This window comes from Paroedura picta, chromosome 3 (genome assembly GCF_049243985.1).
Source record: "Paroedura picta isolate Pp20150507F chromosome 3, Ppicta_v3.0, whole genome shotgun sequence".
In the NCBI taxonomy this organism is placed as follows: Eukaryota; Metazoa; Chordata; class Lepidosauria; order Squamata; family Gekkonidae; genus Paroedura; species Paroedura picta.
Genome location: NC_135371.1, coordinates 126,757,290 through 126,780,277, shown reverse-complemented (window position 1 = coordinate 126,780,277; position 22,988 = coordinate 126,757,290). Strand labels below are relative to the sequence as shown.

The window sequence follows — 22,988 nt, the reverse complement described above, 5'->3', positions numbered from 1 at the left end:
AAATGAACCCTTTCTACAATAAAGAAAAATGAAGAGGCAAAGTGCCAGAGATGAGGAGTGGAGGAAAGAAGAGATGTAGACTGGAAGACTTGCATTCCCCCACCCTCAGCGTGGAAACACAATGAATCTTCATAGCACCTAGAGAAACCAGAATACCTTCTCATCTGTTCCACTATACATTTTTGGTAAGGCCTTGGAGGAATGTATCTCTTGGCTTAAGTACCATTCAGCGCTTAACACCCACTCATGGTGGCTGTCCCACCTGAGTGCCTCCTCCTCCAACCGGCTTGCCTGTTTGTCCAGCAGCCAGCCAGTTGCCTTCCATCCCCCACCCCTGGCCACCCCCTCCTCCTTCCATTTCCCACTGAGACTCGGAGGCTGCAGATCCCTGCCACAGGAGAGCTGCCCCTGCCATTGAGTTCCATAACAGCTGCCTGCAGCCTTTCCAGGTCCTGAGGGGAGGGGGAGGCCATCTGCAGAGTTCTTTCACTCCACCTGTTTTATTCCTAAATGCAATGGGCTTGGCCTCTGGTAACCAAATGAAATTTATTGCATATAGGTTCATTTAATACATTCTGAAGCCATCTATAAAGTGATGTTAAAGACAGAGATGGTTTCCAGCTAGAGAAGGTCCAAGAAAGAAGGGAAAGGTGAAAAATGAAAGATTAGAAAGGAAGAAAAACAGAAATATGGAACTTCAAAGAGGTAGCAAGTAGATACCAGGAAATATATGGCTAACACACAGGGGAGTTTTGCTCTACACTTTGGTTGCCAAATGACTCCATCACCTGACCAAACTTCTACAGCCCAATCTCTAAGTCTGGCCCTTAATCACCTCCCTTTCCACTACAAATAAATGAGCCTTCAAGCTCATTTTTTAGACTGGAAAAGTCTAGCAGTCAAAACTTTAGTCAACAACCTCTAGCTCACAACAAAGGTAAGTTCCACCCTTTCGATCTTATCTGGTCTTTCAGAACCCTTTGATGACTGATTATTAGTTATATTTTTAATTAATTATACACTTTTATATTAAGGTGACCAGATTGTCCCACTTTTGGAGGGACATCTGTGGGTACCTGGCAAATTGTACTTATGTTGAAATTAAAAAATATATATATATTACAATACTATTTTTGCGTTCTATGCATTCTATGAAACTTTTTGTTGCTCCATATAGACCAATTTTTAAATCAAGAACCCTCCCGGTCAATGGTGTCCCGCTTTACCAATGCTAAAATCTGGTCCCCTTATTTTATATCCCACCTTACCTTTAAAAAGCTCAGAGTAGCTTGTAATTGGGCCAGGGTCAATCAGCACTGTTTCATGGTCCATTGGGGGAGGGTGGGAGGAACTTAACCAGAGTTGCCCAGGTCTTAAGTCTCTTGAATTGTTCTGCTCATAACAAATATGGATGTTGTACAAACTATAACTGAACAGTTGATTTGCATTCTTGAAAACATCTCTGTAGCATTCCATTGTCCCAGGATAGCACCATGTAGAAATATAAATATACAATCCCTTTATTCTAGTGAAGCAAATGTGTATAAATCTAGCTTGGAGTTGAAGTTAAGGGTGGCCTCTGAATGGACCCTGGGAAAGTCTTCATTTTTTTGCTTTCTCAGAATGGTTACATTTATTTAAAACATCAGCTGTTTTTTCCCTTGCAGAGCTCAAGGTGACTTACAATATGAAGATTATAAGCAACATTGGAAACAATATAAATAAAACAACAACTATAAAAACACAGAAGAGACCACATTTTTTTTTTTAAAACCCTCTAGTTAGGGCTGCCAATAAATCAGAACTAAATCAGACAAACGTGATTCTAAATAAAACTCTTCAACTGACTCCTGAAAATCCACAGTGAGAGGGTTAGATGCACCTCCCTGGGCAGGTTATTCCATAAGCGTGGAGCTGCCACTATAAAGGCCCTCTCTTATGTGCCCCCCAATTAGTTTCTTTTTTTGGTGGGTCAGACAGCAGGGCTTTCCTTGTGCTATTAGATTAAGCATCGCATTGTCAAGAGCAGATTAGAATTGAGATATCTGAATAGAGTTTGTGACAGCAACATATCATATGTGGAAATAACTTCCACTGCTATGTGTCCTTACCCTTATGTTGGAGGACCCACAGCAGTTCTTCAAAGCCTCCCTGACAAGGAATACATTACCAATAAAAACCCATGTTTTCAAGACCAGAATTATAAAAGAGACCACCCTCTAATTTGGTGTGCAATAATGTAGATATAAATGGCTTCAAGTTGGTTGGAAAAGCTAGATTTTTCTTGTTTTTAATGACCCTTGCAGCACAAACAAGATGGCTGACTGATTGTTTATTTTGAAAAGGACATGCTTAGGTATGATGGCAGTGTCAACTAATGGAGTCAATTTGAAAATACTATAGTTAGCTTCCCTTGAGAAAATGGTGCCCTTCAATTGGCAAATTGGAAAAAACGAGCACCAATTTCATCATTATGTTTTGTGGCCTATTTATGGGAAAGTTTACATTAAAAGAAACAGTTGGACTTAGGATCTTTTGATGTGCCAGTAATGAAAACAATTTTCATGGAGCATTTTCTTTCTTAGAGGTCGTTAGATCACACCCAGACATTTTGGCCTTGAGAAAGAAACGACTTTCTTCCCAGTTTCCATTCGAAACATTTATTTTTGGGAAATACATATTAAACACTATTATTTATATAAAAACAGGACTAAATTTGTCATAATGCATACAACCTACCTACAGGTAATTTTTATAGATTCAGTTGAATGTTTTAGTCTTGTTTGGTAAAACCTTTCCCTCAGAAAAAGTACAATATAAGAGGAAAAAGCATTTTGTCTTGCTTTTGCTGGCTGAGATACTGGATGCAATTAAGTTCTGCTAAAGTGAATCCCCCCTCCCCTAAAAGAAACACATTCTCCCTTACCCATTTCATAGTCTTTTAAACACTTGAAATATATATATTTAGTTAATACATGTTTTTTTTATTTTGCTAAAATATAGCAAGTCAGCATGTAACAAAAATAATTTTCCTCAGCTTAACACAGCTCAGTAAAGATTCCTACATTTTTCAGTTTCGGAAGAACACAAAAGTTAGCTGGGCAAGAATGTATGAGAATCTTAAATCAAAGAATGTTTATAGGTTTGTTTGTTGGGGCATGAATTTTAAAGAGAAAGAAAAAGATGCCTGACAGCTTCTATTTATGGAAGGAAAGCATGTGCAGAGAGCACTGTGAAAACTAGCAAGGTCATAGCAAGTCTTGGAAGGAGAGAGGTTCACATGCTGGTATCATGAACACTTTGCAAGAAGAAGGGGCCATGCACCATCATCCCACTGAGGTACGTTAGGGTGTGAAACATTCCCCCTGAGGCATATTTACCAGCTAAGAGTGTACAAGCGACATGAAAACTCACATTTCTCTGTTATGGAATCAGAACATTTTTGAGGGCTCCACAAGAGGCAGCATGGTGAGAGTTTTCTATTTTTTTGCAAAGGGGATACAAATGCATCAGCACATGGCACAAATGTTCTATGATGCAGGACACCAAACATCATGTTCCACAGACTAGAAAGCTCAGAAAAGCTAGGGAATACAGGCTCTTTCAATCTGGATGAAACTCTTCCAAATGGGACTTCTGTCTCTTTAACAACTCCATATCAACATTGAGAAATTGCACTGTTAGGGACAGAGGGTGTGCAAATACCAGGCTCAGCACTTTATATGCAATGAGGCATTTCATATGGAGATGAACATGCATGACCTGTCCAGACATAAAACACCTGGGGAATTGTAGCAACCGTGACACTCAAAATTTGCACAATGAAAACAAATAGCCTAGCCAAATGCCACAAGCTTTTCTAGGCTTATTCAAAGATTAACATACTATTTCAAAAAACTGGAGCCTTCTCCATTAGTCTGGCAGAGATCTTCTGCCTCTGATCCAGAAAAGCATACATGGAACGTTTGAAAAGATGTCTGAGTCAAATGCATCACATACACTTGTAAGAAGGCAGAAGACTAGTGACACCAGCCCCAAAGAAGGGGAAGTGATGGGAAGAGGTGATGCACCTGACAAGAGCAACTCCTTATGGTTGAAAGCCTCCCGCTCTTCTCTAGTAAGGAAGAAGCCTCCCTACTACTGCTGGTTTTTTGAAAGAAGACCAAGACTAGATAACACAGGGGTAAGTTATACTTAGTGTGGAACAGAAATGTGCCATACAATCATAATATATTACATGGGACACTCTCACCTTTACTTTTCATCTGGTGATAGAAAAATCTGCACATGAATGGAGTTAGGGAAAGAAAAAAAACCCACATGAAAGCACACACGCAAACACCCCTATAAAACACAGTAAAGCTTTGGCACTAGGTCAGTCACGTGGCTCAGAAACATCTCTATTGACCTGAATCACTGAAATCAAAGGTAGCAGGCATGGGCTCCCCCTCCAATTCCCTCGCACACAGTGTGGACAAGACTATGGCACACCCAGCTGAGGCAGTCCTGGCCTGCGCTTGTAGAGCTGCTAAAAAGGGCTGCCTCATTCAGACGAAGACTCCCTCCTTCAGAGCAAATTCACCCCTTTTAGGATGTCCTTGACATGAATGATGGTGCTTTACTAGGAGTGAGGGTGTGTGGACAGGATATGGGGTACCCTCCTCCCTCTGGAACAGCCAGGCCTGTTCTTATGCCTACGGCAATAAAACAGCCAGGCAAACATCCCAACCCTACAAGGCAGAGATGTGTGAAAATTACCACTGGATGAATTTACAAGAAGACAGTTTTGAAAGGAGGCTTCATCTTGCCTTTCAAGAGTATGAAGGCGGTACTATCAATGGGAGTTCCTCCTTCACTGAGCTCCAGGAGAAGGGTGCTGGCCTGTCATGTACAGAACTTGTCCGTGGGTGGGAGGCACAGATAATGCTGAATGGCCAAGATGAACTGCTGAAGCTCTAGCTCAACCCCACCCCATCTCTCCTCAATGGTTTGGTTGCCCATTACTATAGCCAACTGCCCACTACATGGAAGCACAGAATAGATGTTTCATGCCACAAAGGCTGGCAAAGAGATGCTACATTTGTTACAGAAAAAAATATTGTTATTTGGTCAGTTAAAAGTCAGCAGCGTGGATATCAATGGTAGAGGGGGCAAGAACAGTGGCACCAGCAGAGAGATTTATATATATACATATATGTATATATACCTCATATATACATATATGTATATATACCTCATATATATGAAAGAAAAGAGAGTAGGATGAAGAGAGAGCTGGGTCCTAGCTAGATCATGAGTGTTACATTTCATTGGCCACCAAATCCTCCTTGTTGGCCACACCATTGGAGAGCATGTTCTGGCTTTCGTTCAAACGTTTGACTCTGTAGGTTTCAAAATGGATGCTGCTGGTAATGTCCTTGATGTTTTGCATGTGTGTCCTACAGGAAAAAAGACAAGCACTTAAGAAGTTTTGTGTATCACAAACTGGAAGTAAAATTCCACAGCAATTAGGCACAGATTAAGATAATACCCAATTACACGCTGTACGTGTGGGAACAAGCTTTGTCCAAGACCATGTTACTGCCAAGACTGAACAGGGCTTGATGGACCAACGGTTAGACTGTATAAGGAGCAATTTCTATTCTTGGATTACTTTGAAGGGCAAAGCTGGCACAGGAAGTAATTGTTGTGCCAGTACCATTTATTTATTTATTTTTATTATATATACCGTCTTCCCCTTGTGGCTCAGGGCGGTTTACAAGGAATGTGAATACTATAGATACAATATAGGTTTGGTAACTACAACAATGAATAACAGTAGACACAGCAGTAACAATAACATCATTAGTAATTGATACATAAATGTAATAGTTCAGTTATTTATTTTATTACATTTATATACCGCCCTCCCCTAAGACTCAGGGCAGTTCACATGAAACGTATACAAGAACAATACATCATAGTGATTATACCGATTGAAAATCAACAGTAATAATAATAATGATAAACAAAGAGGATAACATTGTAACAAAGTAAACAATCTAGTACACTCGTCTCCAACCTTTTTTTAGCTGGGAACCCGCAGGGCGACGGCCACGCCCGCGCAGCACGCATGTGCGCATGCGCGGCCCTGATTCCCTCTCCCCCCCTCCCGCAGTAAGAAGCTTCCCGGGCCGCAAGCTTGTGGCCTGGGAAGTTTTTTACTGCGGGGGGGGGGCAGGGAGAGGGAACCGCGGCCCGGCGCCCTGGCCTTCGCGGCCCAGCACCGGGCCGCAGGTTGGGGACCACTGATCTAGCAGACTCATGATTAGTCAGTTCAGTTGTATGGGCTTGAGGGAGGGAGATTCAGGAGACCAGAAGATGCTGTTTAGTTGCGGGTGACCTCAACTAAATGCCTGGTGGAGGAGCTCCCTTTTGCAGGCCCTGCAAAACTGTTTTGGTTCCGTTAGGGCCCTGACCTTCTTGAGCTTGCTCCATCAGGTAGGAGCCAGGACAGAGAAGGCTCTGACCCTGCCTGAGGTCAAGCAGACTTCCTTGGGGCCAGGGATCAGTAGCCAGTCAGAGGTGGTGGAACACAGAGCTCTTTGAGGGGCATAGGCAGAGAGGCAGTCCCTCAGGTACATTGGGCCGAGACCACATATGGCCTTGAAGGTAATTATCAAAACCTTAAACCTGATCTGGAATTCAACTGGTAACTAGTGCAGCTGTTGGAGAGTGGGCCAGATGTGGGACCTCCACGCATTCTGCCCTGGCCACTGCATTCTGGACAAGCTGTAGTTTCGGAATCAAAGTTAAGGATAGGCCTGTGTACAGTGAAGAAAAACTCCTATGCATACAGGAGGAAAAGCTCCTATGCATTCAACCTATGTAGTAAGAACACTGACTCTAAAAAGTGTTGGAAGTAGCTGCATTACAGAAAACATAGGTGTATGCTTCAATCCCCAAAGGAAAACAAGTTAAGGTGTCAACAGTGCTTATTCCCTATACCTCTTCCCCATTAGGAAAGTGTCACCAACCTGATGAGAAGATCTCGCAAGTAGGCAAACTCACAATGTGTGGTGTTCTCAACTGTAAAAGACAGGACAGAGTGTTGGAAGTTAGCATACGATCAATGCATCCAGTTTGAGAAAGACAGGGCTCATAAAATCTTGTCAGCACACAGAGAACCGGCAGCTCTCTTGAGCACATTTCAAAGCATCCAAGTAAACTGAGTCTTCTGGATCTAACTTGAAGGCGGGAAAAGATCTCTACAGGCTGCACTCAATGCTATGCCTTGGAGCTCCCTGTTATACACAGAAAGAGTAACATGCTTGGTGTCAAAGGTGACTCTTAAGGACTTTGCCGTGTGTCCGCATTGCTGCTTTTCATGAATTACCATAGATTGGCCACAGGGGGGAAGCAAAAGGCTTAAAATGAACACACTTTCCCAGAGCTTTCAGGAAATGTTTTTTCAAGGCAGGATTTTCTAGAAAGAAAAATCACAAAATGCCAAAAAAACAAAATAGTGCAGGGTGTTGCTTTGTATTTAGTGTTGGGATAATGTGGGGGAAAGGTTCTTTAATGTGATTGTCAGGGATGCAGATGTTATTAGAAGGAGAAGGAGAAGAATAAGGAGAAGAAGAGCTGGTTCTTATATGGAGCTTTTCTCTGCCAGGAGTCTCAAAGCAGCTTACAATTACCTTCCCTTTCGTCTCTCCACAACAGACGCCCTGTGAGGTGGGTGAGGCTGAGAGAGCCCTGATATTAGCCCAAGGTCACCCGGCTGGCTGCATGTGGGGGAGTGGACTCAAACCCGGATTGCCAGATTAGAAGTCCACATACCTAACCACTATACCAAGCTGCTGTTGGCAGCCCCACTACCTCCAGTTACACAACTGTGCAGGGGATGGCTGCCATGTGTATTTCAGTTTCAGAAATGGAAGTATAACATGGGTCATCCCAGCCAAATCCAATACAGCAAGATCTGTCTAAGAGCCCCTTCTTATGCTGTAAGTTACCTGTGCAAGCCCATTTGAAAATATTTTTCCTGAATTTTGAGAGCACAGCACCAGCAACAAAATGGCAAGCTGCTCCAAGATAAAAGTCTGGGGCATATTAGGAGTCTACAATCTCTAGATCTCCACTGAGGCACAAGGCTGTACAGTATTCTAATTCTTAAGAAGCACAAAGACTAAGTGCAAGAGCTGCAGAACTCTCTGACAGAGAAGTGAATTCAGTGAGTCAGATGAACTGAAAATTGTTCTTTCTCTTGTTCCCTATTGTTATTTCACACATGAAAAAATATGTATCATAAATAACAACAGAGAGCATGACAGACAAGAGGTTTGTCCACAATGAGCAGAAACATAGCTTGTTCAAACCCTTGCCACCTGGCTGAAATTGAGTTTTCCTCTCCAGGAACCTCAACAGTTACCTTGTGTGTGTGTGTGTGTGGGGGGGGGGGTACGCAAGCCAAGTGCCTGCATTCTAATAGCACGGTGAACTGGAGCTTGTCCGAAGCCTTCCCAAACCTGAAAGGCTTCAGTCTTGCTCTGTGTGTCAGGAAGGGAGTTAAAAAGACCAGGCAAGAGGTGTCATGAAAAGTCTCTACCCAAAGAGCTGCTGCCAGAAGACAATACTGAACTTGATGGACCGATGATTTGGTTTGGTACGAGGCACATTCATGGATAAGAGGGGGAGGAGGACTGAGGCAACAGTGTGACAAACAGAAAAAAGCTGTGCTTATGCCCATCACAAAGCAATCTCTGTCATTGTGATATTAAGTGCTACGAAAGCGCTATAAAATCACACATATTTACTGAGTTGCCTCCAGTGCTTCACAGGCACATGGATCCCCAATCTTTCCCTTGTTTCCTGCCCCCAGACAGTCCTTCCTGACCCTGCGAGCCAGGGAACTTGCATGAGGACAGGAAAGGGAGTGAAATCCCCTTCTCTTCCCTTAGCCCAGCCTTTTTCAACCTTTTGACTGGGGGTGGGGCTGAAATAATTTTTCAGGCTTCAAGGAGCTTCAGACATGGTCAGCTGGCCAGCCCTCCATGCCACGCCACCCACACCTGGCATCAGAAGTGACATCCCCACCTGCGTTAACGGGTAGGCGCGAGATGGATTGGGAGGAGGGGAAGAGATCCAGGGCGCAGTTCAAGGTGGGAGCAGACATGCAGGTTCCACCCCCTTTCAGGCACAGAAATGAGAGGACTCCCGTACAGGAGGGGGGAATGGGGGCAATGGAAGCGGGCTGGTTCCCTATCTTGTGGTCAAGTCCATGAAGGCAGGAGGGGAATCCCTGCGTTAACAGGGAAAGATCAGCATCCATCAGTGCCTTCTGTCGGGTCCAGCCATTTAAGTGTAAGGATGGGCCCATGAGGTATCTGCATCTTTGCCACTTCTACCAGGGCTTTTTGTGATGCTCTTGGAATCACTGTGTCCTTGCTTTGCAACAGCAGATGTGAACAACAGTGTCACAAAGGGCCTTGAAGAAGTTGCAGAACATCACAGCACAAGGAAGAAAACTTCACTTCTGTGCACAGAGACCAGAGCTTTGTATCTTTTCTAACCCCTGCCCCTACAACTACAAAACACTGCACAGACAGGAGGCAAAGACTTGGTTAAAACTTTGGGCAATGACAATCGAGCGACACCAAGGTTCTCTTCCATCTGTTCCAGCAGCCCTGTTGTTATCAAGCAGCATGTTCTGTCCTCATCTGTATTGAGTCTGTGACTGAGAAAGGCAGCAGGAAGCAGCCCTGCATTTAGAATACCACCAGCTCAACCCCATCCCCCATAAAGGCAGGATGCTCGCCACCACATCATTTTCTGTTAACATTTCAAGCAAACATCTGTGAGCAACTAATTACAGACATGGGATTTCCCATGCGGAGCAGCAGAGGGCAGCAAAGCAGGCAAAGTATGCAGTCTTTGCCATCTTGCACGTTTTAGGAAGGCTTTTGAGGGTGATTTAAAGCTGCAGCTATCGGTGTAGAACCCACAGGCAGGAATGACGGCTCTTACCTTCAATTGTTCCCCATTTTGTTTTCCTTCCCAGAATCCGTCTGCCATTGATCTGGTATTCCTGATCACTGCCCACCACTGCAAATGGAATCATTTCCTAAAACAGAGTCGTGAAATTGTCAATCACACCTCCCCATCAATGGCATAGTCAAAGATGCTAAGTGGGTTGATTACTTGATTTCCTTTAATTTCTGCAATCTTTGGCAGAGGCTTCAACTGTTTGGTCAACAATTTCTCCCCAGGGACAAAGAGCTAACGAGTTCATAGTCAGCCAAACGAGACAAGCTGTTCTAAGCCGGGTTCTAGATTTGGTTTTCCCCATAAAAGATTTCCCTTTTGCCCTTAACAGGGAGAAAAGCCTTAGGGTCCCTATAACAGTACCAATGAGAAGTTCTTAAGAAGGATGTTAAGTGCAGACCAAAACACATCCGTTTTGAGTGTGAGCTGAGCAGGTGGCAAGAAACGGCTGCCCCACTTACTCTAAATTTCTCATTTATTAGCCGGTCTTCAGAGTCCTCATCAAACTGTTTCTGCGGATAAACATCAATGCCATTGGCAACAAGATCTGCTGTGATCTGGGAAAAAAGAGATAGGAATGCAGCATGTTCACATTAGACAACAAGGAGCAACAAAAGAAGTCTAAGTGAAGAAAGAGCACGTCCAGAACAGTAAAAAGACTGCACTGAATTCTACATGTGGTCTGTGAAAAACAGAGAGTCACTTTTGTGCAGATTTTAAAAAACTGCATCCTGGCAAATCAACCTGAGAACTCCACGTGACCCATAAATCTTATCCCCCCCCCCCCAGTGATCAGAGCAGTGCTTTAACCTCACAACAACCCTGCCTGCTAGGTCAGGCTTGCCAAGAGTGATTTGTCTTAAGGCTGCCTCAGGATTTCCACAGCCATGCAAGCTCCTGCAGTATATTTCCCATGGCCAAACTGTCAGCCAACACACAAAGCATCTTTACAGAACTGTTTTCTGCAGATTGAAAAAGGCCCAGTTAAGGAGTCCTCATCATTTCCACATATACCATTAACTCGACACGTATTCAGTAATCAGTGATAGAAAACTTGGATGTTTTGGGGAAATTTCTTCTGTAGAGCTGATCCACCTTATCCAGATGCAGAAGACTTGGCCACTGCATGCAGCCTCATAAAAATCATTTCCACGCCTCCTCTTAGGCCTTCTTATCCAAGGACAGCAGTGGTAGGAAACAGATCTACAAGGTCATCTGAACATGGTTTCTCTGCTTAGATTCTGAACCAAGGTACATCAGAACAGCAGCAGCCTTTCCTATGGACTGGGGCTCTTCTGCCTGAGGACAGGATTTGCCCCTCCTGCCCATAACTTCCTAAGGTTCTCCCAACACTGTTCCACAGGCCTGCATCACCACAATTTCAGAGAGCTCAGCTGTGTGTGCATTTGTCAGTGTACAGATGAGGGGAATTTGTCTTCCTCTAGCACAGTGGTTCTCAACCTGGGGGTCGGGACCCCTTTGGGGATCGAATGACCCTTTCACAGGGGTCGTGGCAGAACAAGCAGCTTGGCCGGGGGGAGGGGGCATCATCCACACAACAGCCTTGTGGGGTAGATCAAGATAGAGCATTTGTCTGTTTAGCAGTGGAAAAGAGCGAAATCGGCATGGTGGGGCAAGAGGCAGAGCTGAACTGAGAAACCCCGGGGGGGGGACCAATTTATATACAATCATGAACAATGGATCTTCACCCCATTGGTCAGTTTCAGTTTAATTCCTGCGAAAGAACACTTGCATATGGTTGGGGGTCACCACAACATGAGGAACTGTATTAAAGGGTTGCGGCATTAGGAAGGTTGAGAACCACTGCTCTAGCAGCATGATTCTGCTCACAAAGCTTAAGATCCAAGATACTAGGTGGGTCAGAAGAAAGCTGTGTACAGTTAAAACAACAAGGGCTGAAAGGGGCCAATGGCCAGAGCACGAAGAACAAATAACTGTATTATTCCTAGTTACAAGGCTGAGCACTTGAGACTGCAGTGTCAGGCGGGAAAGATTGATGGCAAGAAACAAAGGCCGAATTATTAGCTGTCTGGAATATTCTTGTGCTATGTTGTTTCCATTTTCCCAGGAATTTTACTGGTGCATCTGCTTTTAAAATCTACCTGGAGAAAGGTCTGCAGGAGGAAAAAAAAGAGACTCAAACAGGAAATTATGTTTATGTCTAAGGGAGGAGGAGCCAAAAGAAACACATTTGAGATCCATGAAGCCTTTTCCCTCTTGCTGTGAGCTGTGACTCAAGGAACGTGCAGGGCTCGTGGTCAGCTCTTGGGAATTGGAGCGCTCAGAAAGAGGCATTGTCTGTTTACCCTTTGTTTGAAGTAGTCCCTCTCCTCTAGTGTTAATGTGTCGGCTTTGGCGATGACAGGCACAATGTTGACCACTTTGCTCAGGCGCCTCATGAATTCGATGTCCAGCGGTCGGAGGCTGAAAGGAAAATTGGAAAGACTCTTAAAGGGGAAGGCAACTCAGAAAAACGGAAAGTCTGTTGCATCACAATTCTCTCGCCTGCACACATTTTGGGTTCACAGTAGTAAAACGTCAAGGAATCACCTATCTCTGTCTCAGTAACAGACTACACTTCAAAGTGTGCTGCGCCCGGCTCCACTGCTGTCTGTGCTCCAAGCATTAGTGGACCTTCAGTGGCCATCCTGAATGGGATAAGAGTTACCAAAGGTACTTGACCATGATGAGTGAATCCTTAGGCTGCCAGCACTCCACTGGGGTCACGAGAACATCATAGGAAGGTGGAGGAGAAATACCACATGTAGCAAAAAAAAAGAAAAAAAAGAAATGCTAGCACAAAGTAACATCTGAACCAGCACTTCTACAGGTCTGATATAAAAAACCACAGAGCTGAAAAACCTGTAGGGGAACACTTCAACTTTCCAGGACATTCAATTAGGGATCTGAAAGTAGCTGTTTTATTGCAAAGGAACTTCAAGAACAGGCTAGAAAGGGAGACTTCAGAAATGCAAGTTATTACAACACTCAAAGCATGACATACCCTGGACTTAACAAGGTCATGGGGTTTTTTATCTCACTATTCATGCTAACCTTGTTTAACTCATGTATCCACATTCCTCACAATTTATTTTATTTGGGACAATGTGACTGTAAGGGGATGGTAGGGATATGTAATGGAATTTTTAGATTAATTCCCTGGTCTTGGGATGAGATAGTTGCCAGTGCAGCAATTCACTTGCAGGAATATTTCACACTTGGATGGAGACAAATGGGGCCAGCAGCAAATGGTGGGGTGGGAGCTGTTGATCACTGACAGAGACAGTTTTATTTCTCCTATGTTTTTGTGAACTACAAATGAATTTGAAGGGACTGATTGGCTGTTTTGGCAAAGAATTATCATATGGCTGTATTTGGATGTGTGACACAGTTTACTAATTTAACATAATTTTTGCTTTATATTGCCACTGTCATGATGGCAGTTCACAGTCTGAGGGAGAGTGCTTGCACTTGAAAGCTCATGCCTTGAATAAATCTTTGTTGGTCTTAAAGGTACTACTGGACTCTGATTTTATTGATAAGCAAGTCCTTAATAAGAGCATCTGTCCTGGGATACAGTGATAGGGTGGAGAAAATATTAAGCCTGAGGAAGTACTGTTACAGGCCAAAAACCAAAGTTTATTATCATGCACCCCCTTTAAGTGGAAGTAACAATACACGCCGAGAACCAAAGTTTATTCTCTCTCTCTCTCTCTCTCTCTCTCTCTCTCTCTCTCTCTCTCTCTCTCTCACACACACACACACACATACAACCTTTGAAGTGGCATCAGTGCCCAAGAGACTACCAATCATCACTTCATCTGACTGGTTATCATTTGCCTCTGAGGAGAGAACAGTTGCAGCTTGAGGTTGCTACTGTTGTTGAGCATGAGGCTCTTTTGTGTCTTCCTTGGAATAAATCTGAAGGACAAAACAAGCCAATGCTTGAGTTCCTCCAGCTCCATCTGTCTGTAGCAGCTGCTAGGAGGAAGGAGATTTCCCCCTTTTCCAGAATCCCAGAATAGATGCAGAAGGATTCGATACACTTGGCTCACTTGGACAATAACAGGGTGATCCAGCCCTAAGATGCCTGCATCTCTTTGCACATTTTGTTCTATCAGAAACCAGAGCTTCTAGACTTCAAAAGCAAGCCCAATACCATGCTCCAGTAATTCTCAGAGGAAGACTTGAGCATGCATGCATTCAGAGTAGAGATATGCAATTTGGCTCCGATAAGCCCCAAAATATTCAAATCAATGTTGGTTTGGGTAATTCTCAGGGTTAATCAAGCCAAATAACACATCCCATTAGTTTAAATGACTTGAATCACAGAAGCTTGAATCAATTCCGGTTTCATTCGGGTGATTTGTAATTGGGCTGATTGAGAAAGACCCCACCAAACAGTTGATCCAAACAATCTGCTGATTGTCACTGGCTGTACCTATTGTTCCATCAGACACTGGAGCCTCTGAACCTCATGGGAAGGCAAACACAATATTAAATTCAAAAATGCTGGTTACAGTCTTTAAAGTCCTCCAAGCCCTCACAGCCATATATCTGAAAGTCTCTTTCCATATATCCCAATACACCATCTACAACCTTCTTGATGCCACATTCTAGGTGTTGTCTTGCAGAGAGTGATTTGCTTGTTCTCTTTTGGACAGGGGTAGTCAAACTGCGGCCCTCCAGATGTCCATGGTCTACAATTCCCAGAAGCCCCTGCCAGCAAATGCTGGCAGGGGCTTCTGGGAATTGTAGTCCATGGAAATCTGGAGGGCCACAGTTTGGCTACCCCTGCTTTTGGAGTTTGTTCCTTCTCTTTAATGGATTCCAGCTTGTGGAACGGGATCTCTGAGGCAATGCGAGAGGGGCACCATCTGTACATGTTTTCAGGAGACCATTTTATTTGCAAGAACTTTTAGCGGGGTTTAACCTGCAGGAATGTTCTTGGGAAGGGTGGTTAATAGGATTTTACTGTATGTTTTAAATCTTGGAACTATAAATTGCCTTAAGCCACAAGGTTATACATATTTTAATAAGTGATATCTATTTGATATATGTTAATCATTTTGCTGCATTGTGGATGTGGATTGTTTTAGAAGTAGTAGGACACTTTAAAAATCCTGCCTGCATATAATCTTTGTGCATGTTATCTACATGCAATGCACACATTTCCATATACAATGTATGGGAATAATCATATAAATAATATGTGTGAAACACCCCATATTATGTAAACATTAGTAAAAGAAAAAACAGAATGCCAAAGAATTTCAAAATTTAAAGAAGCATTTCTAATTAGGGATTTGTTTTGCCAGCAAATGCAGTGCCAAATGCTTAGCAGACCAAAAGTGCTTCACCCTGCCCCCCCCCTTCTCCAAAATATCTTGGCTGGATTTGTAGGGTGTAGTCATTCCATACCAATGACCAACAAAAAGAAAACCACTGTCTGAAGCAAGTAAAGCAATTTCATTATCCCAAAAAACCATTACTCTAAACTATACCCAGTAAACTAATTAAGCCCATATTAACCCTTAGTCAACACTGGTTTTGACTGGGAAAATGGATAAAGCCTAGCTGCAGAGGTTATGCCATTTTGCTATAGAATCACTGAAATGCCTTCTGGCTGGGCTTTAGATGACCCCTGTATGATTCCTATTCTCGTGGAATGGAAAGGCAAAGTGAATTTTTCAACTGGGGTGTGTTTGCCTGTGAAGCCTCTATTTATGGCTAGACAAAGATGAAACAGCTTCTAGCAAAGGCAGTCCAGAAAAAGGCACAGATAGAAGCTGGCAGATCTGGTGCCATGGTCATCCTTGAGCAGCATGAATGAAGCCTATACACCCAGTCACAGCTAGGAATAGGTAGGAATGTTTTTGATACACAATTTTCTTCAAGGACGGGATGCTTCCAAGGCGAGGCCTGCATCAAATCTGGCCTCCTGCTTAAGCCTTTAGGAGCCACTTGGTCTCACTTTTCTAAGTTGCATCAACCAACTGGTCAGAACCTTAAATTTATCAGAACAGCTGATACACTTGGAAAGGGCACTGTGGTTTTCCTTCCATGATAATTCCCTTCCAGGAGAAAAAGTGCAATTTTATTCCTACACATGCATGCTGGTGACTCAGATAGTATGGCTTGGCAAAAATCTAGGAGTTGCTCAACAAGTTACATCTGAAGAACAAAGATAACAAAGATAACAAAGAGACCATGATTTGATCTGCCCATGGGTAAAGCATTTAAAAAAAATAAATAAAAGCAGCCCCTCACCACAAGTACAACCGTGACACCAGATACACAAAGTGGTTCACGACCCTAAATTTCTCACAAGTTTGGCCAGTTTGGGGTCCCCTGAACCAAGTTTGGAAGGAGGTGCCTCCCCAAAACATTCCCTAAACCTTTTGTTCAGCTGGGTCTGAGTCATTTAAGCCTAGCAGCTGATTAGGACAATCTGCCCATCAGTGATTTGCTGCCCATCAACGACCCTAAATTTCTCACGTTTGGCCAGTTTGGGGTCCCCTGAACCAAGTTTGGAAGGAGGTGCCTCCCCCAAACCTTTTGCTCAGCTGGGTCTGAGTAATTTAAACCTAGCAGCTGAGCAGGACAATCTGCCCATCAGTGATTTGGTTTAAATGCCAGCAGTTTTCTTCCCACCCTTCCAAATGGAGGGAAATGAAATGAGCTGCTGAAACAGTTGCAGGCCATCTCACTGGTCCATTTTTCTGCCCTCTGTTTGGAGGGGGGAAGCAAAGCTGAGAATTTAAGTGGCTGTCAGCCATTTAAACCTAACGGGAGACTGGCTAATCCATAAAGTTGCTAGGCTTAAGTGGCTGAAACTATTTCAGTGACCCATTTGGCTCCCTCACGGTTTCAAGTGCCTGTCCACTTGTTCCTTTCACTTCCCTCCATTTGGAAAGGAAGGGAGGGGAGTGAAACAGAAGGTTTAAATTGTAGACCCATTAAGATTTTAGGATAAATGGCTTCCATTGGGAGGGAGCCCAATGGATCACTGAAATGGCTTGCAGTAGTTTCAGCAGTCCATTTTGCTTCTGTAGGTTTGAGGAGGGGGGGAGTGAAATGGATTGCTGAGATGGCTTGCAACCATTTAAACCTCATACCTGATGGGGTGGACCCATCAAGTTGTTAGGTTTAAATGGCTGGCAGCCACTTAAACCGAACAACTGACAGGCAGACCCTCATTTTTTGTTAGATGTGAAATCTGCTGCAAATGTTTCAAGCCCTGCAGGCTCTCTTTTGCCTTTGTTGGGAACTTATGTTCTCCTCTGCTATGGCAGGAAAAACTGAAGGAAGGCAGGTAACTGTACTTAATGAGGCGGCCAGAGGTAAAAGACTTTTCCCTCAGGATGGGAGAGGGACAAAGAAGCCAAGCCTGGTCTGGCAAGGAAGCAACTGACTTTTCATCTCGATACTTTCTTTCAGTGGTGTTGGAATCATTCAGAACACAACTAGATCACAACCCTGGGTATATGATTAGTACACTGCCGGGATATAAAACTACTCACAGTATTATGATCCAGATTTACTAAATTAATGAAGTGAGGGCTGCTGTTTGAAATGTATTTTCCCCAAAAGGAGTTTGAGTTGAAAGGGCAATAAGAACGGCCGGAACATCCCTTTGTATTGCAAGCATTCTGTAAGAGTTACAAATTGGAAGGGGGGGGGTCAAAACAGTCTGACTGGCCTCGACCAGTGCCAGGGCCTTTTTGGTCCTGGCCCGAAACAACTGCACAGAAAAAACTAGCTGTTTATGATACGACTATGTTTAAAACAAGTTTTGAATGTACATTTTAATTTAGGACTAACATCTAGTGACACATGTTGTCCTAGTTAAGGAAGGCATCTGCCTACTTAATAATATACTAATATTGTAATCAACCCACCTGAATATATCCAGTTTTATGTATGCCTAGAAAATACTTTATTAGTTTTTTTTATGTATGTGGGCTTCCATAACAGTAGCTATGATTCTCAGGTATACCATTATCCAGTTCCTCTAACTTTCTGAAAATATTTTGGAATATCTGTGGCTGGCATTATAAGGATTCCAGGATGTTTCTCTCCCCTGCCCCCTTAACAAGGTTCCTGGGCACAAGGAAGGGGGAAGGAGTTATCTCTGTGCCAGGAATTGCAACTCCCAGTTGGCACAAGTCTTGCACAGTACTGAGAACAAGTAGGTACAGGTGTCAGTGGTCTCACTGGCTCCCCCCTCTCCCTCCTTTGTGGGGGATGGGATCTTTCCCCCTCCCAGTACACACCCTTGCAAGTTGGATGGATTAAGAATTGAAACCCTTAGCCCACTTTGCTTGAAACTAAAGGGGCTGTGGCTCAGTGATAGAGCATCTGCTTTGCATGCACAAGGTCCCAGGTTCAATCCCCAGCTTCTCCAGTTAAAAGGGCCAGGTAGCAGAGATCCAGGAAAAGCCACTGACACTCTGAGTATACAATACTGATTGTCTCATTCAGCATAAGACAGCTTCGTGTGTGTGCATGGGGGGAGGCAGGTCTTTAGCTTGCTGAAATTTTGGTGTCACTTGGTTTAAAAAGAGCCACTCCAGATCCCCTCTTAACAAGAAGCAGAAGAAAGGAGATAGAAACAGGAAAGGGAGGGAGGGGGAGAGAGAGAGAGAGAGAGGCTCAGAGCAACAGAGCAGAGGAAACAAAGAAGTAAACCAAAGCCCAGAAGTGAAGAGCAAAAAGAGGGAGGAAATGAGCACAGAAAACACTGCAGCAGGAAAGTGAGAAAAAGCAAAGGACAACGTAAGTTGTGGAAGGGAAGAGAAGGAAGGGACTAGAAAGACAGCTGCCCATATTCAGCCAGTACTGCAACGCCTGAACTGGTTACTAGTCTGCTTCTGGGTCAAGTTCAAGGTATTGGTATTAACCTTTAAGGCTATACTTGGCCTGGGTCTCACATCTGCGGGACCGCTTAGCTGCTTATGCCCCCCCCAGGGCTCTTCGCTTTGCAGTTATGAACCTACTTGTTGTCTCAGGCCCCAGAAAAATCCACCTGGCCTCGACCAGGGCCTTTTTGGTCCTGGCCCCAACCTGGTGGATTGAGCTCCTGGAAGAGATGAGGGCCATGTCAGAGTTGTCAGTTTTCCACAGGGTCTGCAAGATGGAGCTCTTCCGCCAGGTGTATGGCTGAGGCCAGGGCGGGGTCTCGGTGTTACCACTGGAAAATCCCCCAATGTGTGATTAGATCTGGTCCCTCGCTCCCAGTTTTGACCCACTGGCTGAACGGGGGGGGGGGGGGGATTAGAACTCTTAATAGAACTAGATTGCCATCTGGTCAATATAATATGAGTGTTTTTAGTGGGTTCTATTGTGTTTTACTGACTGTCATGAACTGCTGTGAGACTTTTTGAAGAGTGGCAGTAAAGAAATGCAAAAAATAAATACAAATAAAAATAAAAGCAGAACAGAACAGTACTAACTGGCCAACATGCGTACTTGTGGATGCTCATACGTTGCAATCTGTTCTTGGAGCAGAGCATCTTAATTTGCCATTATGGAAAGCACATTTAACATGCCCCCCCCCCCACCCCGAGTGTGTGACATGATCTAGGAGTGGTTAGATACAGGAGACAGGACAGTGGTTAGATACAGGACTCCTTTCAGAGTCAACTCAGCTAGCGGTTCAGAAATCCTGAAGTTAAGCTCTCAATTATGGAAAGACAGCAATCTCATTTGTGCAGCTCAAGGCTTCTGAGTAAGAAGGTGTCCTAATTTACAACTACTGTTGAAAATCAAAAGTCAGTTCCCAGTTATCAGAACACAACCTGGTGTGGAACTTATAGGGTGGTGAGTGCTTGCTGAGTTACTTTCTTGGCCAATTATCCAATGAGATGTAAATCAGGCCTTGTAGCCACAGCATAAACCTGGCATTTAAAAAGAACAGAGGCGGGGACATTTTATTAAATTCAAAGCTTGATCAAAAGGAGGGAGAAAGAAGCAAAACTCTGCTTCAAGACAACAGAGGAAACAATCAGATGATTTGCACAAGCTTCTACTTAAGAGAAAACTAAAGCAGAAGCAGCTTTTCACAACCCCCTACAACAGGTCTTGAAATAGAAGCAAGCAATCCATTAAGCTAGAGCTGTAATGAGATGGGACAATAGCTCCAGCTTAGAGGCTGGAGCAAGAAATTCAAAAGTCTCATAAAAGCCACTCCGAGCCTTTCCGTTCTCGCCTGGCTTGGTATACGATAAATATTTATGACTTGTGCTGCTACAAAAAGGGAGATTTCAGCAGAATTGAATTTATTCTAAATTCCATCAAGCCCAGAAAGCAGTGCTCACTGCACTGGTCTCCACATCCCAAAGGCACTGAAGCTTGATGTATGTGTGCCATGCTAATAGAGGAAAGAACGTGCGAAGAACGTCTGTGTTGGAAAGAGAGTGCCAAGACTCACGGGTAGCTTAATCAGAACCGTGGGGGGGGGGGGGACGACGACATCAGAGGTGTTTGAGGCTTATTGGTATGTTAGTTTCTTGTGTCTGGAAACCTATACACCTTTTCTGGTTATAATCCACAGTCCATACCAGCTATTTCCCTATAGAAGTTTACCAATTGTGAAAGACTGGTTTATGAGCATTATATGAATTAGCTATTGCTATTCAGAGTTTCATGCTTCTCTCCATGATTCGGAGGGCCAGACACTTTTGTTCCTCAACTGAGAGACCTCAAGGAATGACACTTAACTGGGAGGGGCAGTAAACACACCAGAAGACAGAATCAGGATACAATACGATCTTGAAAGGCTAGAAAACTGGGCTAAAATGAATTCAATGAATTTAAATAGTGATAAATGTGAAGCTCTTCATTTAGGCAGGAAAAATCATATGTATCACTATAGGATGGGTGAGACTTGGCAGTAGAACGTGTGAAAAGGATCTGAGGGTCTTAGTAGACCATACACTGAACATGAGTCAGCAGTGTGACTCTGGAGCTAAAAAAGTAAATGGGATTTTGGGCTGTATTAAAAAACATATAGTGTCCAGATCACGTGAAGTGATGGTACCACTTTACTCTGCTCGGTAAGACCTCACTTGGAGTACTGTGTTCAGTTTTGGCCAGCACAACCAAAGAAAGATGTAGAGAAACTGGATTGTGTCCAGAGGACAAAGATGGTGAGGGGTTTGGACACCAAGTCGTATGAGGAAAGGTTGAGGGAGCTTGGTCTGTTTAGCCTTGAGAGGAGACGACTAAGTGGTGATAAGATAGCCATCTTCAAATACTTAAAGGGCTGTCATATAGAAGGTGGAACAGAATTGTTTTCTGTTGTCCTAGAGGGTCGGACCAGAACCAATGGGTTGAAATTAATTCAAAAGAATTTTCAGCTAAACATCCAGAAGGGGTTCTGGCCAGTTAAAGCATTTCCACAGTGGAACAGTGTGCAGGGTGCATGAGGTGACAGTCCCAATGGCTACATCCTCGGCTGGTAAGCCAAGGCCAATTCACAATCCGATAGCTGAGTCAAAGTGCATTGTGGGTCTTAGCACTAGTTGGTCAAAACAAAGTCAAAAGGAGAGATGAGTTTTATTTTATTGAAATAAAAGTCTGCTCCAGCCACCCACTCATTGTATTGCCTTTTGCAAACGTGTACTGCAAACTGAGCTTGCTCTGGCAGCTTGCTGGACATCAACGGTTTGACTAAGGGACTTTAATCTTTTTTCCCTTTTGCTTTCACTTTTCTTGTTCCCCTTAATCACTTCTTCCAAACAATTATTTTGGTTTCTGGGGGTGGGGAGGGGTGGATTTTGGGGGTCTTACAGGTTTACTGTTTCTTTCTGCTAGTATTTCTTTCTTCTTTTATATGAGGGGCAGCATTGTTTGCCATTTCTTCTTGGGGTTGTGTTTCTTTTAAAAGTTGATTTTTACAGTTCTTTCCTTCAGAGTTCAGTTTTCCAGTTCTTTATTTTAGTGTTTTGTTTTTTGGGGGGGGCACTGTAGCTGTAGTTAGAGTAGTCCATCCTCCCAGTTTGGTAGCTGTTGTACTACCAACTTCAGGTACTGTTGTTCTGCTCTGGTTTGCTGGCCTTGGGGGCACTGTTTGGTTCTCCCACCAGAGCTGCTCACAGCAGTTCTGTCAGTGCTCTCTCAGGGTGTCTGGCAGCAAGAGAGGAAGGGTAGCCACTTTGAGACTCCTTTGGTTAGTGAAAAGCGGGGCACAAAAACCAGCAGCTATTCATCCTCTTGACTTTTCTGTATTTGTTGGTGGGGGGGGGGGAGGCTGGATGGGAGAGCCTGTGATGATGAAGCATGGATTAAGCACTTAGGTCACCCTGAGCTCCTCCACTGGAGGTCAGTAGGGTAAGTTCACATGATAATCCTGATGAGGAGGAAGGTGTCCATGTGACACTCCCCCCTTGCTTTCTGATGCTATGGATGGAGTGAAGACAGCGCTTTGTTTGAGAACGACAGCAGTGATGGTGATGACTGCAAACTCAGTGGTGATGACAATGTCTATGCTGACAACCTCACACGAGCTACAGCAGAAGCTCTGTTTAGACATACAGATGAGGATGAGGAATCCAGTTTTGAAGGATTTTAATGCTTGTGGTTTTGCTTGGTTGCTGATTGTGCTAAGGTTTTTGCACTTTTAAAGTTATTGCTGATACCATATTGTTCTTGTTGACCCTCTTTTGCACTTACAAAGCTAGTTTACTGTTTTTCTTTGAAATAAATATTCAAAAACATTTAACCTAATGATGCCTCAATTAATGTAAATTTACCAGTAGCTGCTGCATTTCCCACCCTCAGCTTATACTCGAGCCAATATGTTTTCCCAGTTTTGGGTGGTAAAATTAGGTGCCCCGGCTTATACTCAGGTCTGCTTATACTCATGTATATATGGTAACAATTTTCAGATCGAATAATTCTAGCATCATAAAGGAACTATGCTACAATTATTTCTCGAT

At 43.7% G+C, this 22,988-nt stretch overlaps 1 protein-coding gene across 8 annotated transcripts in view; it reads right to left on the bottom strand.

The window, feature by feature from the left end:
• Positions 1–2,644: 2,644 nt before the first annotated feature.
• SEPTIN9 (septin 9) overlaps positions 2,645–22,988 on the bottom strand; it is a 300,995-nt gene continuing 280,651 nt past the window's right edge. For all 8 annotated transcript variants that reach the window (XM_077327632.1, XM_077327634.1, XM_077327636.1 and 5 more), the window contains 5 exons: positions 12,354–12,471; positions 10,488–10,583; positions 10,009–10,105; positions 7,017–7,068; positions 2,645–5,438 (listed from right to left, as the gene is read on the bottom strand). In XM_077327632.1, the coding sequence (XP_077183747.1) occupies positions 5,300–5,438; positions 7,017–7,068; positions 10,009–10,105; positions 10,488–10,583; positions 12,354–12,471 (502 nt within the window). In that variant the 3' untranslated portion in view covers positions 2,645–5,299. The remainder of the gene's footprint in view (positions 5,439–7,016; positions 7,069–10,008; positions 10,106–10,487; positions 10,584–12,353; positions 12,472–22,988) is intronic.